The sequence below is a fragment of the Lissotriton helveticus genome, chromosome 4_1 (genome assembly GCF_964261635.1).
Source record: "Lissotriton helveticus chromosome 4_1, aLisHel1.1, whole genome shotgun sequence".
Lineage (NCBI taxonomy): Eukaryota > Metazoa > Chordata > Amphibia > Caudata > Salamandridae > Lissotriton > Lissotriton helveticus.
The window spans coordinates 1,661,105,188-1,661,122,990 of record NC_136063.1 but is presented as its reverse complement, the minus strand read 5'-3'; the positions used below and the strand labels follow the sequence as shown (position 1 = coordinate 1,661,122,990).

Below are 17,803 nucleotides of genomic sequence, written 5' to 3'. Positions count from 1 at the left end.
ACTTCTGCTTTTATTGTATGCACTTTACTTAACCATAAGTATTGCAATAATATCGATTCATTTCTCTTGTACGAGAAAAGAGACTGATCAATAAATAACATCTTTTATTGAACACGCCCGTCTCTTCCTTTTCTCTACAAACTGGTGAAACTAAGAATGCACGTACTGACTGAGTAAAATAAGTTGTCTTTTGTTTTCACACGACTCTAGAGATACACTCTTGATTAGGGGAGAGCAAAGTTGTCATGTTCTATGGTTGTCAGAAACTAAATCCCTTCTTGTCTATCCAGGGAGGTTCAACTCCTCCTTGCCTATTCGAGAAAGTTTCTAGTGAACTCTGAGCTAGCTGGCAAACCCAAAACTTTAAGTCTAATATCGACAATAGAAGACCTAGTTAACGTCTGGTCTAGGCCTATACTATTGAAGGTATTATTCCAATGCGCAGAGCTTATTGGGATAATAGGAACTACACTACATGGCGCCCAACGTTTGGAAAGGCGATAAAACTAACGCAAGACATTAGAGTAACTCAGTCGTGCTCTTTCACTCAGACCCTTTTTTCCCATAATACTCCAAAGACGTCTGGAGTGGGTGAAAGGTAATATCCGCCAAACCTCGCAGGAGGAAACTCCTATGTATGGTTCTTGGTTTAGTCAACGTTGAAGGATACACTGTTCCAAAATATTGTGCATCTAATCTTTGTTTCCGTAAGAAACCTGATCTGCAAACAAACAGAAAAACCTTCCTGTCGGTAAAATGGTAGACAGTGATGATGAAAGAGAGAGAGTTAGATTAGCAGCTGAACTAATAGAAGCTGATAATACTATGCAAGAAGCGGACCCGGATATAAAACTCATCCCGGTCAACATAAGAAGATCTATAACGTTAAAACTTATAGACAATGGACTGACACCAAGAGGTGGTACAATCATATTCGTAATTGAGGCACACGAATATCGGCAGACAGAGGTATTCTATTCATGGATAAACTTTCCAGCAGCAAATGCTGTAACGAAGGAGTTCCACTATTATAAAATAGAGGAACCTCCTAATGAGTACACTCCTTTCGAGGAAGTAGAAGTACCACTTAAATTCCAAGAGCACCTGCTCTTGTTTAATGGCGCCCTAAAACATAATAATCACATCACCAGGCTCGGTCCACTAGGTAGACCAGGAGCAATGTGGCCGGTCCTAGCCGGATACACACCACATCCAGACATCAAAAGAATGTCTGCAGCAGATGTTTTAGTACAACTAAAACAATTAATTAAAATATATAGACAACTAGTCCAATATGTAATGCGGACTTCAACAATCCAACCAGCAATTAAAAATTCTCAGCTGACCCCTCATCAGGGGAACACAAATAAAATTACACCACAGAACATACAGTCCTGCCTAGGTAAAGTACCAGCTAAACGGGAACGAATACCATTCTGGTTAGCACAAAAAATCACCCAAATAGAGGCGGTGTTTCCAGACACCACCCCTGTGGATAAACACAGGATTCTGACTATCTGTCTTCCAATGGGAATCGCACCACACGTGGAGGACTGTGACACTTGGGGTACAGTCTTTGCTTCCATTTACACAAAAACACATGGAGTTCCATCCATGTCAGTAATACCAGATGTGCTAAAACAAATTCAAGACGAATACGGTCCAGAACCCGCTTTAACTCTTGGTATGAAATTACTAAAAGACTTCAAGCAGGTCTCGGCAATATTACTAGCCAACATAAAAGGAGAAGCAGCGAATGTGGCGATCCGCCAGAGGTTAAAAGAGACAGATATAGCAGACCAACCAGCTGAAATTGCCAGAATTATAGAAAAATCCTATGAAGAACTAGGTAGATATAGTTTGGGTGGAATACCAGTGAAGCCCCAACTAATTGAAAATCCTGAAAAAATATTTATAAAAAGAAGAACTGGGATGGAAACAAACAATCCAATCCAAAAGAAATAAGATTCCAGTCCAGAGGAAGGTCTCCTCGGCGGAGAGAAAGATCTCCGGACCAAGGACCCAAGTCTCCCCAAAGGGAGCCCTCTGTGAAAAGATACAACCTTAGAAATAGGGATAACATAAAGAAACCGGATAGATATCAAGATTTTGATACACGTCCCTCTCAATCTTTTCAGACTTCCTCGCAGAAATCGGAAAGAAGAGGACGATCGGAACCCAGGGAAGGGCACGTCAAGTCCAAAGACAAGGAACCTGCTCATCCAAATAAAAAATTACAGTTTCCCAAGAAGAAGGTAGCCAGCATTAAAGTATTCAACAATGCCGAGAATACTGAGGACACAGCTGAAAAACGGAGAGTGGGCTCAGACAATGCTAGACAGCGCAGCAGAAGTGAGCATAGCACGCAAAGTCCTTATGAATCATCTGGAGACAGTGGACACGAATGAATACATTCAAGTGGAAACTGCAGACACCAGAGTTAGCAAACCTCACAAAATATATGAAATAACTTTACGTATAGAAGGGGATAACACTAGAAAAATAAGGGGCCTTTTTTGGGATAATCTCTCCAAGGGCTATGACATCCTTCTAGCTGAAAAAGATTGGCCACCAGAGTTTGTCAGGGAGTGCCCACATGGCGAAGAAATAATTATGCCTGCCTTCTCAAATCATATTCCAATTCATAAAAAATATACACTTGCAAGAAAGTGGGCAGTAGCTCAATCTCCTGCTTTATATAAAAATCATGTGGGATGGGATGAAAAATCTCCTCCACACAAAATCCAGGTAAAATCACAACCTACTGCACAAAGGCAGTATCAAATCAAGCAAGAAGCTAAAAAAACAGGTAAAAGAAATTCTAGATCAACTAGAATACCAGGGGGTGATTGAAACTTGCACCTCACAAATGAACAACCCTTTGTTTCCTGTCTCCAAACCATACAATTCATATCGTCTAGTTTTGGATTACAGACACCTTAACTCATGTTGCAAAACTTTTGCAGTACAAAACTCGCATAGTGCTGCACTAATGAATAACATAGTGCGCAAAAAAATATAAAACAACATTAGACATCTCTAATGGATTCTTTTGTCAAAATATAGCACCAGAGAGCAGATACTTGTCTGCGTTCTCAATAAATGGCGCTCAAAAACAATTCTGTCGGTTACCCCAGGGGTACAAGAACAGCCCAGGATTATTCTCAGCGAGGGTAACAGAGTTACTACAAACCTATGATGACGAAGCATTATCTTATGTCGATGACATATACCTAACAGATGATGACTTGGATACTCACTTGAAGAGAGTGAACACCATAATACTTGGGTTCGCAGCAGAGGGTTACAAATTCAACTTTAAAAAATCTAGAATTGCCCATCTAACAGTCCTGTTCTTAGGATATGAGTTATCAAGTGAAGGCAAAAGCCTGGCTGACAATTTCCTAGAGAAATGTGCCGTACTCCAAGCACCTAGAACACTAAAAAACCTACAGTCAATTCTAGGTTTCCTAAATTTCGGAAGAACATACATTGCAAATTACGCAGAAAGGATCAAACCCCTTTATGATCTAATAAAACCAGATTTTAAAAAAACCAATTGGACTCAAAAACACACAGATATTCTGAGATCCTTACAAACAGATATGTTAATTAAAACAAAATTAGAAACACGTAATAACACACGCAACCTTGTGATTCGAGTCATCCCAGGAAGATGCGGATTCACATACCTGACCTCTAATGAGGGAGAAAAGGTACCAATTGCATTCAAATCACACTTGTACACAGAAGCTGGAATGAAATTTAGCCCAACGGAAAAAATTCTTACTGCAACTCAGACAGCTATAGCAAAAGAACGAGCCCTGTCACAAGGTAAACGAATAATAATCGTTACACCGATACCAGCCCTAGAGGCTGTAACGAAAGCAAGCATACCGAATGCTAAAGCGCTCCATCCGAGATGGATACAATGGGCTAATTCTCTTGCTGCAACAGACGTGGCATACGAATTTGATCCTAACTTAAAAACACAAGAGTTTCTCCAATATGAATTCGAATGTCCGCCGCCGACCGAAATTCTGCCTCTAGAACATTACGGCTGTATAATATATACAGACGGATCAGCACAACCCGCAGTAGGGGGTAAACAAGCTTACAGTGCTGCGTGTGCGATTGTAAAAGGTCGCTGGCACGATGGGAAATTCAAACCAGCGGTCACTAAAACACAATCGCTAGGAGATTGTACAGCTCAGCGAGCAGAACTACTGGCATTCAAGATGGCGCTTGAAAATACCGATCGGGAATTCCCCACACTCATAGTGTGTGATTCGTATTATTGCGTTCAGTCTTACAATGAATACTTACAGATCTGGCTTCAGAATGGTTTTAAGGATGCAAAAGGAGGCACAATAAAGCATAAAATGCTCTGGGAACAAGCAGTTCTTTTACAGAAAGAACTACCAAAGACTCACGTGATACATACACTGAGTCATCAACGTGATGGCGTTCACGTTGCAGGGAATTCATTGGCTGATGAGGCCGCAAAGGCAGCTGTGCAAACGGCTTCCGTAGCTGCCATCACCCGGTCAAAAACAAAAATAGACAGCGATATATTACAAGCTGTCAGCGCTACAGTAAAAGATGCGATAGAAACACTCCCGAAAGGCTTTCCAGTAAAGTACTCATACATAACTGATACGAATAATGTTCCATTTGCTCGAATCCCTGGAGTGGGGGATAGAGTAATTCCAAACATGGAACATAGGTCAGGACTCATCATAGCGGCACACGAAGGACTTGCTTCTGTACATGCTGGCGTCTCAGCCACAGTTTCGTTATTAAAACAGAGATACTGGTGGCCACAAATGAGAAGACAAACCAGGAACTATGTTCTAGAATGTGAAATATGTCAAAGAATGAAAGTATCAACAGTGAGACGACCAGCGCAGACGCCCCTTCTAATCTCGGATAAACCATTAGCCTGTGTTTACCTGGACCACTGTGGTCCCTTACAAAGGGATGGTAACTATAAATATATCTTGGTCGCAGTGGATTCATGCACGAGATTCATATGGATGTGGCCCCAGCGATCGGCTGACGCCAGAACTGTTATAAAAGATTTGCGAGTCTTTATCGGCACATACGCAATTGGCGTGCTGCATTCTGACCAGGGTCCTGCTTTTAGCTCTAGGGCTTATAAGGAGGCCATGACCAGCATGGGCATTGCATTGCGGTATTCTTGTCCATTTCATCCCGAGGGAAACGGAATTGATGAAAGAAAAAACCATGACATAAAGCAATCTATAACAGCTAAGGTATTAGGTTCGGGAGCTGGGTGGGTCAAACATCTAATAAGTGTCCAACGTAGTCTAAACAACTTGCCAAGAAATTCACTGAAGGGATTCATTCCGTACGAATTGTTGTTTGGAACTAGGATGTTAATCTTAGATCTTGACAGTCAGACTTCAGTGGTGAAAGAAAAAGGCTTTGATATCAAAGACCGTTTGGCTATTTTGCAGGACTTAAACGAAACAAGAAAAGACCTGAGCAACATAAAGTTGAAACAGCAGCCAACAACCACTGAAGAACCACCACCTGTCCCAGCAAGACCTGTCTGGATTCCAAAAGTCGGGGATCTAGTCAGAGAAAAGATCGCGGTAAAGAAGGAATTTGGGCCTTCTTACAGAAAAGCAGTTCCTGTCTTGTCCATCAACGGGACAAGATCAGTTGTACTACCGCCGCTTGCTGGTAAAAAGGAGAACCGAGTTGTATCCATCGACCTGGTAAAACCACAATCATGTGGCCGATAACAAACAGTAGGCCAAGTGGACTCCCGATAAGTAGTAGAACACCAAGGTTTGCTACAAGTACAGAGGTGCTAACTAAAAGGCTAATCACATTCGAAACGCCTACAGAACAACAACAAGGACTATGCAACAATGCAATGGACCTCACACCTCTGAAAACCCAAATAAAAACATTTAGTAGAGACACACCAACCTACAATGAAGTAACAAATGAATATGCTGAAGCTGCAAGAAACAGTAATCCTGAAGCAATTGGAACAATAGACAGAACGGCATCCGGCTACTTCATAAACTTCAATGATTCCTCTGAAGACCTCAGTGAATCAAAGACACAGCCATCAACAAAAACCCTTAAAGACAAAGCTAAGGAACTTTTGAAACAACTGAAAGAAACCTATCTGATTTCTCCATGGATTGAATTTTGGGTGTCCTTTGGTGTATTTATCCTCATACTTTGGCTCATCATGGTACTATGCTTGGGACGCTTCATTGAGGGAAAATATGCAAAAATGGACACAGCAAGCCAGAAAATCAACTTGATCCTCAAGCCACACACGTCTTCACACGTCGAGAAAAGAGAACTTTCTTCAGTCAACTTCACAGCCAATCCTATACCGGGTGAGGTAGCATGGGACAATACTGACTATGAAATTTATGGTCCGATTGAAATCCTCAAATATCCACACCAAATCAAGATCTCGTTGAGTGACTTTGTAAAACCAAACTCATTTGCTGATGATTGGGACTTTGAAAGTATTAATGACATGATGTCTGACCTAGTGATGTCTGCTAAATTTACCAAACATGATTATTTGCAGTGTTCGTCTAATTATGATAGTATGTACTGCTACAACCACTATGGTAACCATTTTCTACATAAATCTGCACAACCTAGAAATGTTTTAAATTATAATCAATGGGAACATTGTGCAACCCCTCCAAAAGGAAACTCAAGAACCGTTTATGACAAATATTCATATTTTTCAGGGTTCAATACAAGTAAAGCTGAACCATTTTATTTTAAATTGTCAAATAAGACAGGAACAAAAACCATGCTTACAAACACAAAATTGATATATTCGGACTCATTTTTTGAACAGATGAATACATTTGGTTTTGATTATTGGGACAAAAATATGGAAGTAAAAAGTGTTTGGGGTACAAGAGAATGGCAAGTTCAGGGTATAGAATCATTGTTTAGAGCCTGCATGATCCCAGAACAAATTATATTCTTGAATGACACTATTCAACAAACTACCTGTCTTGGATTAGCCAAAATCAAAGACTTAAATAAACCGTCTATTCCAAAGCCAACTATGAACAGCAATAACTCTACAGATGAAGAGATAGACGTAAACTATGTATTAAACCAAAACAGAACAAATCCTGATTGGAAACAATGGTTAATCTGGCCCACAGATACTAATAACTGTCAAGACAGATTCCTGAACAAAACACAGGGGTTCACATTGACCAGGCCACACCCTAGATATTCCCAAAGACAACACCCAGGGATAATCACCACCTACAGTGTGGGAAAACTCTGCCTTCAATGGCTACAAACTTCCACACTGATAGAAATTAAGCAACACCTAACTTTACTTACTCATGGTGCTGACTTGCGTGATTTCATTATGGGACCGCGCAAACAGCGTCAAAAACGCTTCATAGCAGCCTCTATATATGCAGCTTACAACTAGGCCTGAAAGATAACTCAAATTGAGACAGCAGAAAGTATACGGGAAATTGACCGTATTAATTTGGAAAAATCGCTTTCTGTAGTGGACAATGGGTTAATGACTCTGTCCTCCAGAATTTTTTCATTGGACAGTATTGTGTCTTCAGCAATCGACATAATATCGCAAGACTTACTGTTGTTACAACACGGTCAATCTCAATTGCGTTCTATTGTACAGCTTGGCTGGACGTTACAAAACCTGCGTTCAGGCTATGTGCCTTGGCGTTTAATCAACACAACGTCACTATTCAATATCTTTAACCTTACTGATAAACAAATCAGTATGGCACAGAAGGGTGCTGATTATACAATCCTGAGCATTGAGAAACTCGAGAGATTACCATTGACAATGTCAGAACGACCTGTCATTGAATGGATAATACATGGGATAATTAATATTCCAATATCGACTTTCAGGTTTCAATACTGCCAAAAATATATACAGGCTGGCACGTACGAAAAATTGGGAAAAGGGTACATTAAGACAACATGGAACTTGCCCTATTCACATGCATGTGTCAGTAATAAAGGACAGAAAGTGTTTCTTAGTGGCAATAATTGTGCGATGTCACTATGCGGTACACTTCTGTGTAATGGAATTAGTTTGCATGGAGCCTGTGAAGGGAACTCAAATAACCTTTCATGTCACCAGCTAGGCGCACCTGCAACAGAGATAGAACCATTCTTTAAAAGACTCTATAACGGGAGTTACGTTCTAATTGTGGATCGCAGATGTTGTAGTCTACTGCCCGGGGTTCCTTATCTCGTAAGTACGACTGCGAAGGTCATGTGCTGTGGACGCTTATTGTTCCCCGGCTCCTTTTCAGACAGGGAGGCAAGGGCATGGCCTAACTTGAAAATTACTTCTATTCGAGTTGATACTTTAAGCAGAATGAAAACAGTGCTTCTTCAGACGCCGACCAGGCTCACGTCATCAAAAGAAACGTATGATCTCCTAGTCGCAAGGACGACTGCAGAGATTCACTCATTGCTATCATCTAATTCCCCCATACATTTCGCAGAAATCCTGAATGAAATCTTAAATATTTCTGATACCAGTGGAGTCTCAAATGTATTTAAGACAGTATTTTCGATGGCATTAACACCATTCAAAGCCATACTGGGTATTTTTCCAGACTTCGTCCATTCGATATTTGGCGGACTTCCCCTCATTTTGGGACTAATTGCAGGAATCCTATTCTTAGTCCTTATATTTCGTTATGGCAAACCATGTCACAGACAAAACACCTGCGACAAGGGAAGAAACAATCCGAGCCATTGGATACCGGGACCGGATATCAAAAATCCTGGGACTAACCCGGCTTAGAGACCTGAACATGACTTGGTTTCTTTCATTTCGGCCGATATGGCAAAGATGTGTTTTACCTGTACTAAGGTGCATGCTGTGTGGAGAAGAATGCGTGTTGGACACCTGTCTGACGCTACAATCGGATGCGCCAATGGATGCAGAAACATTGTTGGGTCCGGTAACGGCTCATGCATTGTGCTGCCCTCAACGGCTGCCAATCCTGATGACGGCATTTGTGGAAACTTCACCACTACGATTGAGGGGTAGTGAAGTTCAAGATGAAAGCAGCATCGATCAGGTACGACCTTCTGTCAGCAATACTAATCAAAACGTCAATGGAGACAATCATGCACACGAATGCATGGTTACATCTTTTTCCGAGTTAGTGGAACTCTCACAGGAAGCTGTTGACAGCTTTTTCAGCAGTCTCAATGATATGATGTTCTCACCAGAGCAGAAATAATGACTCTTGAACAGGCTAGCACACGGCGTTCCCGACACCTTGAATTTGGCCTTCAACTTTAATAATAAAGTAAGCAAGATCAACATTTCCTCCAGTCCACGGACAGCAATTTTTTTTGCAGCCCCCAAATATTTTTTTTTACGATTTTTCGGGACACTTATCTTCTGCTTAAAGTAAGAACTATTCTTAAAGAACTAATTTCTGTTTTTAGAAACTTCATAGACATTAGCTGCCCGCTGGTATGTTCGTAAATGTTTTTTGAACTGTGATGAAGTGGTCTCGAACCTTTCTTCTATATTAAGAGCCATTTCATGTGTAATTCTCATATACAAATTAGTAATAATGTATACATATGCGTGATTACTTTAGCATTATTCTACAGCTTGAGTGCATACAGTACATGTGACTAATTTTTTTCTCCCGTATATTACATAATTTCGAAATGCATTATGTGTATTTTGGGGTGGTAAGGTATACACGATACTCTACAGTGTGTTTTACTATGCCTAGATTCGTAAATATGGCCATAGTTAGCGTGGAGTGGGTGTGATGTATTCCTATAGGTTCTGTATCGATCCCCCTATTCCTGACCCTGTTCTGGTTAACAAGTTAACTAGCAGCCATCCCATGATGCAGAAACCGTTATCTGATTAAGCCACACCACGGCACAGGAACGCGTTATCTGATTAGGTCATAACGCTTGCCATCTAATTAGACAAGCAATATTCCTCCAGCCCCTGATAAGGCATACGGAGTTCTCAAAACAAATCAAACCTATGACAACCTGGGAAAATCCCTGCGGCCATTGTTTTGATTTCTCAAAGAACTTCAGTAAAAGAATGTGCTAACGACCAGCTCGTATGACATCCTTATTGACGTATCTATGTCCATCCTTACGTCAATCTCGGCACCTTACAGGTATAAATATTACCGACATTGCCTTAAGCAAACACACGCGGTGGTGACGAGATCGGAGCAGCGAGACTTGCCGAAGCCCAGCAGAGAGCGAAGCCCGCCGGCGCTGCCCCGCCTTCCTGACGCGCTGAGAACGAGACGCTGCCTTTCTCCTGCCGAGAAATCCAGCTCCGGCGCTTCCGAGCAGCCCTTGCAGGCAGCCTGGAATATCGAGACCAAAGATGAGAGATACCATCCCTCAACCATCCTAGATTCAAGGTACAGAACTGAATAACCCCTTGCAGAGAATTCTTGAATCAGTCACTTGGCAAAACAAACTTAACTTAAACTGCTACTTTCTATCCCCGCCCACGTATTAGGCTTAGGTCAGGTACACTGGGGTAGGCGTAGTTAGAAGCACCAGTTGAGTACGATTAGTCAAATGTTTATATGTATGTATCTATTTTATCCATTTTAAACCACCATATGGCTTAGAAACCATATAAATGTTTTTACAGTATTATTTTATACTTCTGCTTTTATTGTATGCACTTTACTTAACCATAAGTATTGCAATAATATCGATTCATTTCTCTTGTACGAGAAAAGAGACTGATCAATAAATAACATCTTTTATTGAACACGCCCGTCTCTTCCTTTTCTCTACAAACTGGAGAAACTAAGAATGCACGTACTGACTGAGTAAAATAAGTTGTCTTTTGTTTTCACACGACTCTAGAGATACACTCTTGATTAGGGGAGAGCAAAGTTGTCACGTTCTATGGTTGTCAGAAACTAAATCCCTTCTTGTCTATCCAGGGAGGTTCAACTCCTCCTTGCCTATTCGAGAAAGTTTCTAGTGAACTCTGAGCTAGCTGGCAAACCCAAAACTTTAAGTCTAATATCGACAATAGAAGACCTAGTTAACGTCTGGTCTAGGCCTATACTATTGAAGGTATTATTCCAATGCGCAGAGCCTATTGGGATAATAGGAACTACACTACACCCACATTTGACTGGAATTCATGTTACATGATCAAGTTCTGGCACAAAAGGCCCGCACCCTCAAATATCTACATACCACCCGTGCTGCCAAGGTAGGAAACTTGAAAAATCTAATCTGGCAAGAGGCATCTGAAACAAATCATCCAGTACCTCAAAACCCTTGGGCTGCACGATGCACTAAAACTGAAAACAGCCACCGCTCTATGGATCCAAAACCTACCACACCAAAATTTTAAGAAGGTGTTAAACAGAGCAACTGAAAAAGCATAATTTCTGCAAGGACGCCAGATCCTGCTGGCCAGGAAGCACACCTGTCTTATACAGAGAAGTAATGCAAAAATATCTCACAGACACTTTCGAGGGGCATTTTAAAACCAAGTATTGCCACATCAGGATGGAGAATTTCTCATCCTTGGATCTCTTACCGCCTTGGTCACCGCATCCAGTATCCAATGAGTGTCGGCTATGCGGTCAATCTTGGGAGAATTTAGCTCAGCTTCTCTGCATCTGCCCATCCTTAATCGACGATCGCCGGAAGCTTCTCCGGCAAGATTGGATCAAACAAGGGCATAGAACAATTCAAGCAGCCATAGATTTTCTGCTCAACGGTCCTTATACTCAAGCCTTCTGCGGCCTGATCAAATTTCTGAGCAAAGCCGATAAAATGCTAAGAGCCGTCACTCCACCGGTTACTTCTGGAACCTAAATTCTGCTTCTCTAGTCTCATCTGCACTTTCATTTTGTATAAATACACAAAGTACTGCTCCACATGTAACAAAGATGAGCGCTCACTAAAAGCATACTTTACCACCTAAAGGCTATAAATTTAACTTCAGGGCTTCATGCTCAAAATTTAAGAAAAACCAGGGCAAAATTGTCTTAGCATGGAAGAAGCTCATGTCTCGATGCACCAGCACTTTAAGTCTCACCATAATGGGAGAAAGAGCTGACTGAGATTCAAGTACATGAAACTACTTCCAGTTTACATACCAAAATTGCCAAAAGGCTTAAGGAAACATATTGACTGAACACTGAATTATCTTCTTTTAATAATGATGAAATTGCTATTTTATGCTTTTATAACTGATGCCACGGCAGTGTCCGCCACCTTCTTTATACTTTCAAGCAATCCTATATTGTGTTTTCCATTTGGTACTGGCAGTTGATTACTGAACTGTATTTTATGTTGAGTCTTGGGCACCAGGCCTAATTTTGTTTCTCTCTTTCTTAGTTTTTTTTATGTTTTATAAATTTGCAATGGCTTTTATTAGCTAGCTGAGCATATATATATATAAATACTTTTGAAACTTGAAACTTGTAAAGGGAAATTACACCAACCAATGAAAAGTGAGGGCAGGATGTAAGCCCGTTTCAAGATTTATATTAAATACAGTAGATTTCACAAACTGCGCTGTGGAAAATTGGTGGTTATAGCCTAAATGACAACAAAATATGAGTCACTATCTCGTTTTTACTCAGTAAAAATTAATTCACTGGTGGAAGTATGGGGTCAAAAAAGGTGGAGAATTCAAACTTTTCCCATGAGGGTATTGATTAAACACAAGATCTCTATGCTCAGGCAATAAAACCTCAGACTACTGATGGGAAAGAATAAAACAAAGAATGTGTGAACTCAGCTGTTTAATAATTAAACAGAAAACTGAATTAACTCTTGAATTGTGTAGCCTCAACTTCCCCAGAATGATGGCTTGATTGCAAAGTCGATCGGGGTTGTGAAAAAAGAAGGAAAATCATAAAATGCTCCAAGAATAGAGTCCTGCCGCTATATAGTAGACGCATGGGAACGCAGGCTTACCATACATCTAATGTGCTGAGCGCGGGCACACATGTCTGACTGCTGTAATGTGGGCCGTGTCTGCATGCAGTGCTTACTCTATGCTAGAGCATTGCACGTACTTATCCGATTAATGATAATTGGAGGGAGCTGTGTCTAGTGAAAGGCTAAATTGGAACAGGCGCCCGCCCGGGCGCTTGAGTTGGAAACAATTAGGAGCCCAATGTAGTTCAAATAAATGACGAACTACAATAAACTATTAAGAAAGCTTCCTGGATATTATCCATCTGTGCGAAAGTCATTCTGTAAACACATACAAAAATATTTGAGGAATAATGGAGGGGACTAGACAAGCTAAATCCCCAACATGACGGAAGGCATGCACCTATACCAATAAATAAAGGTCACCAGCAAACATTGTGTTGCACGTGTGAAAAAGAGGGAATCAATAATATGGATACCATAACAATCTAATTGTGAATGACCCTCTGATGTTCCCACATGACTCCATTTGTGGGGCGTAGAGGGTATGTTCGGGGGCCAAAGGTAATGTATGTTTGTTTACTGTGTTTGAGGGGTCAGACATGGGGTCCCTACCTATATGGGAAGATTGCCACTGTAACCTTATGTCAACAGCACAAAGTATTTCTTTCATCACACCAAGCTCTCATGGGATTTTAGTACACCCTTCGTCCTCATCAAAACATCCCTGAGCTCCTCCTTGGTAGGGAAGGGGTTGTAGCCCTTGTGAGAGACCTAGTCCACCATGATGAAGCATGACACCTCTGGTGTGTGAGGGAACTGTCCTCAAAAAGGGGAATCCCCTAGCATGCACTAAGGCACATCTAGTCACATGATAGACCTCCCTATCACTACGGACCTGGGGCTTCTTTTGTGACATGAACAGGGCAAAGTGTGTCACGTGTGGACAAAATAGCATCACGTTCTCCTTGCGTGTGAACCTCTGACATCACATTATGACTCCTTGAGTGCAGCACAGAAGGTGCAAGGTTAAGAATCATGATCGAGGCCCCGGTGGTTAGGGCAAAAAATAACTTGTGTACATTATTTGTTCAGGGGTCAGACACAAAGGTCAAGAAGTCTGTGAAGCCTCATGCTGTGAAAAATAGGAGAGCATGAGGCTGCGTGAGGACAAAACATGAGGGTTATCGCATACAAAGAAAAGGATTAAATAAACAAGCATTTATATAAATTGCGCATGTTACAATCAAACATCGGGGTAGTACACATGATTACCTGGTGTCATTCTGTGACATGATAGTGTTCTAAGCTAGGAAACTATTGAAAGGCTACTTGCCTTCAATAGTGTGTTTTGTCCATGTGTTATGGAGTCCACTTTATCAATCCAATGTAGTTCTCTACGCGTTATAGCATTGGCAATGTTTCCTCCAGGTGGGCTCAAAATCAAATGTTCAATTACTTGCATCTTACATCCTAGGCTGTATGTTTTGCATGCTATAAATACTCCCCTAGATATGCCTAATGACTCCACACTTAATCCTGCTGAGATGCTGTAGGATCCTGCACTTGATTATTCGTGTTGTTTGACCAATGTAGATGAGGTCACATCAGCACCAGAAAGCATACATTACAATGTCGGTGCTGCAGTTGGTGAAAGGCGTCATGGTGAAGCTCACATTTGAATGTACAAAGATGTTAGTATTCAAGCAGTATTTACAAGCCACGCGATGGCTATACTTTGTTGTATTACCCCATTGTTTGTGAATTCAGTGTTATCTTGGGTGGGGGAGTCAGGACGGCCCTTAGCAAGGCATCTCAGAGGTTGTTTCCTCTTTTGAAGGAAAACATTGATTCTTCTATGTAAGAACGGTGGTGTTCCACCAACTTCCAGTATTTTTTTTAACAATCTTTTTAATATCATTGCTTACTGGGTTGAAAGTGCGGACACAAATAATATGTTCACACCTATCTTCTCTTTGTTGTTGTTCTAGGAGTGTATCTCTGGGGTTGTACTAAGCCCTTTTTCTTGCTTGCCTGACAAGGCGTCTGGGATAACCATGTTCAATCAATTTTTTGAGTAATGAATCAGATTCATGACAATAATCAGATGTCTTGGTGCAGTTCCGCTGTCTATGGAGGAGCTGCCCAAAGGGAAAATTGTCACTGAGGCTTTGTGAATGACTACTGGAGTGGTGGAGTAGTGTATTTATCTTTGTTTGCTTCCTATACAGTGAAACATACATATTGTCTTCTTCAACTTTGACCCACAAATACAGAAATGGTATGGACGTATTTCTGAATTCACTGGTGAACTGTAGACAGAGTCTTCATCCATTTTCCCTATCATGTGACTGACTAAATGCAGCGCTATGAGGCAGCTTTGAATTTGTGGTTGCTTTTATTTAGTTACTGTTGGTAAGTCTTTAACCATACCACACACCACCAAAGGACACTTTAGAGAGGCTTTATTTGTATTCTATTCCTTTATTCGTACTTTTTCCTTTTTATTAGAAGAACCATTCCCAGTGGGCCATCCGATCCACACCAAACTGGTCCCTCTCAGAGTCCCATGTTATGTCATACATATTCTGACTGGAGACCTCACATGATGGGTGTGACGCCTAGATCAGTGATTCTAGTATAATTGCTCAGGTGTAGAGACTCATTGTTGTTCTACCACAGATTTTATTTCAATCTCTGCAACATCTGAGTCATCCAATGGGACAGTACCCTGCAAAAGTATACCTTGCTTTCTCCACAAGCATTTCCAATATTGGGTAGGTTGGTTGGCCCTCTCAACAATTCAATGAATACGCTAATATTATGTTAGTCATTAGCAGTTAGCAGTCCAACTGGAACATGTTTTCACCTGCGTAGGTGCTGCCCAACGTGCTTCCTGATGATGACTCTGTTTAAATTGAATTTATAGGGTTGAAACATTGGCACAATAATAATGTACTTTTTTATTCAATTCTGGAGTATTACACTCTGTGTCATAGTTTGTACCAGCCACCTCTGCGTTGTGAATCAGTCACTATTCATTTACATAGACTGTATAGTGTTCGATGCAGCTTTGAATTGACGCCCTCTGATAAGTTGCAAGAAAGGGGACTTTATTAGGCCATTGCCGCTGTATTAAATTTTGCCTCTAGACTGAGTAGTAAACCCATTAAGGCCTTTTTGCAGATTTATACGTCTAAATGTATCTCCTTGGTTATTTATGGGTATGAGATCTGGGGCTACATTCATCTTCATTAATTGCAAGTTATTCACAATACCTTTTTGAAACGGATACTCTGCCTATAATAGGGTACATCATTCTTTATAGCCCTCGAAGAATTAGGCACGGCCTTTTTCTCAGACATGTTGTCTTTTCGTCCTTTTTAGCTGGGGTTGAAAATCTGGCTCAGGAAGGGAACTGGCCTAAGTAAGGACAGCTTAAGGGACTGTCTTTCTCTTGATTATTCTAACCGCAATTGCTTGCTCAGGTATGTCAGAGAAGGTTTAATTTGCATGGGAAGGTTAGACCTAATTGTTCCTGGAGAAAATCTGCAGGCAAATCTGCATTGGGTGAAGGAGAACTTTATTGAAAAGCACATATGGGATAGAGAGCAAGTAGGGGTGAGAAAGCCCAGTGTCCCAGTGTATTCTTTATTGAAAACTGTGCCTTAAACTGAGCCCTATTGTTTATGGTTTAAAAGCACCCACAACCGCTTTCTTTTGACCAGATTTAGTTTGGACGTCTTTCACTACCTTCTAGCCCACCCTCACGGGGCGTATAAAGGGCAGTGCCTCCCAACTTGTGGTTGCTATGACAAGTCTCCACAGGACATGATGCATGATGTTCTGGCGTTTTTAAGTGGGTCGAAGAAAGCCCTTTATCATTCATATTCTTAAAAAAAGCAAGTTTTAGTCAGGTTAGATCCGATTTTATCTTTTTACAATTACTCTCAATTATACTCAGGTCCAGCTGCGATTAATTTTTCATGGACAAAACTCGGGCACAGTGGTGATTTGAGATCTTTCATAAGAGGGCACCCACTGCTTACCTTGCTCTTTATGGGGACAAGATGGATGGTTTTATGGTTATGATATGAGATCCCTTCTTTATTTCACATTCTATGGGGCCATAATGGAAGATTTTACCATTTTGATGAGATTGTTTTTAACATAACCCCTGTTATCTATGTTGTATTTCATGGGGCCCTGATGAACGGTTTTACTGTGTTTGATACATATTGTTTATTCTGTAACTTTTGGGGAAGTGATGATGTCATTTTATTTCTGGACTTCGCTTACTTTTTGATATAAGTTTTGGGAATATGAGGGCTACACTGTATTGCCTCTTTTTAGCCCTTAAGGCTAATTTTTAGCTGTGTTTGCTTGACTTTGATGGTTTTCTTTGTAAAAACCGAATAAAGTTTGGTTGATTGATTGACTGCACAGCAGCAGTGCACTTTTACACTCACCTATTTCACTTGCACAGCCCCACTGCACCATTTGCGATCACCTTTTACCTTTAACTTTGCTTGATTATGAAATTCCAATGATTTGTTCAGTTGTTGAACAAACTGAATTAAACTGTCTTTTTTGAAATGGTACTCATCTGTTGATGGTTAAACCAATATTGTCTGAGGAAGTAGAGGTTCACCCTTACCCCCTGAAGCACCATTGTGTTTCTTTATTCCATAGTTACCCAGCTACCAGGGTTATTGGGTTGCCCCTTTTTTCTTTTATATAATTAAAGATAATTGTATGGGCCAGACATCGTGCCACATAGAAATAGCACAGCTTTTAAAGGTAGCATTCGATCTAAAACAGTTTGTGTCATTATGTCAACTCTATTTCT

The 17,803-nt window shown here is 40.9% G+C and overlaps 1 protein-coding gene across 1 annotated transcript in view; it reads left to right on the top strand.

The window, feature by feature from the left end:
• Window positions 1-14,970, top strand: part of LOC144828192 (olfactory receptor 6F1-like) — a 56,574-nt gene extending 41,604 nt beyond the window's left edge. The window contains exons 4-5 of the mRNA XM_078686284.1: window positions 14,551-14,648; window positions 14,946-14,970. Of these exons, the coding sequence (XP_078542410.1) occupies window positions 14,551-14,648; window positions 14,946-14,970 (123 nt within the window). The remainder of the gene's footprint in view (window positions 1-14,550; window positions 14,649-14,945) is intronic.
• The last annotated feature ends 2,833 nt before the right edge of the window (window positions 14,971-17,803 follow it).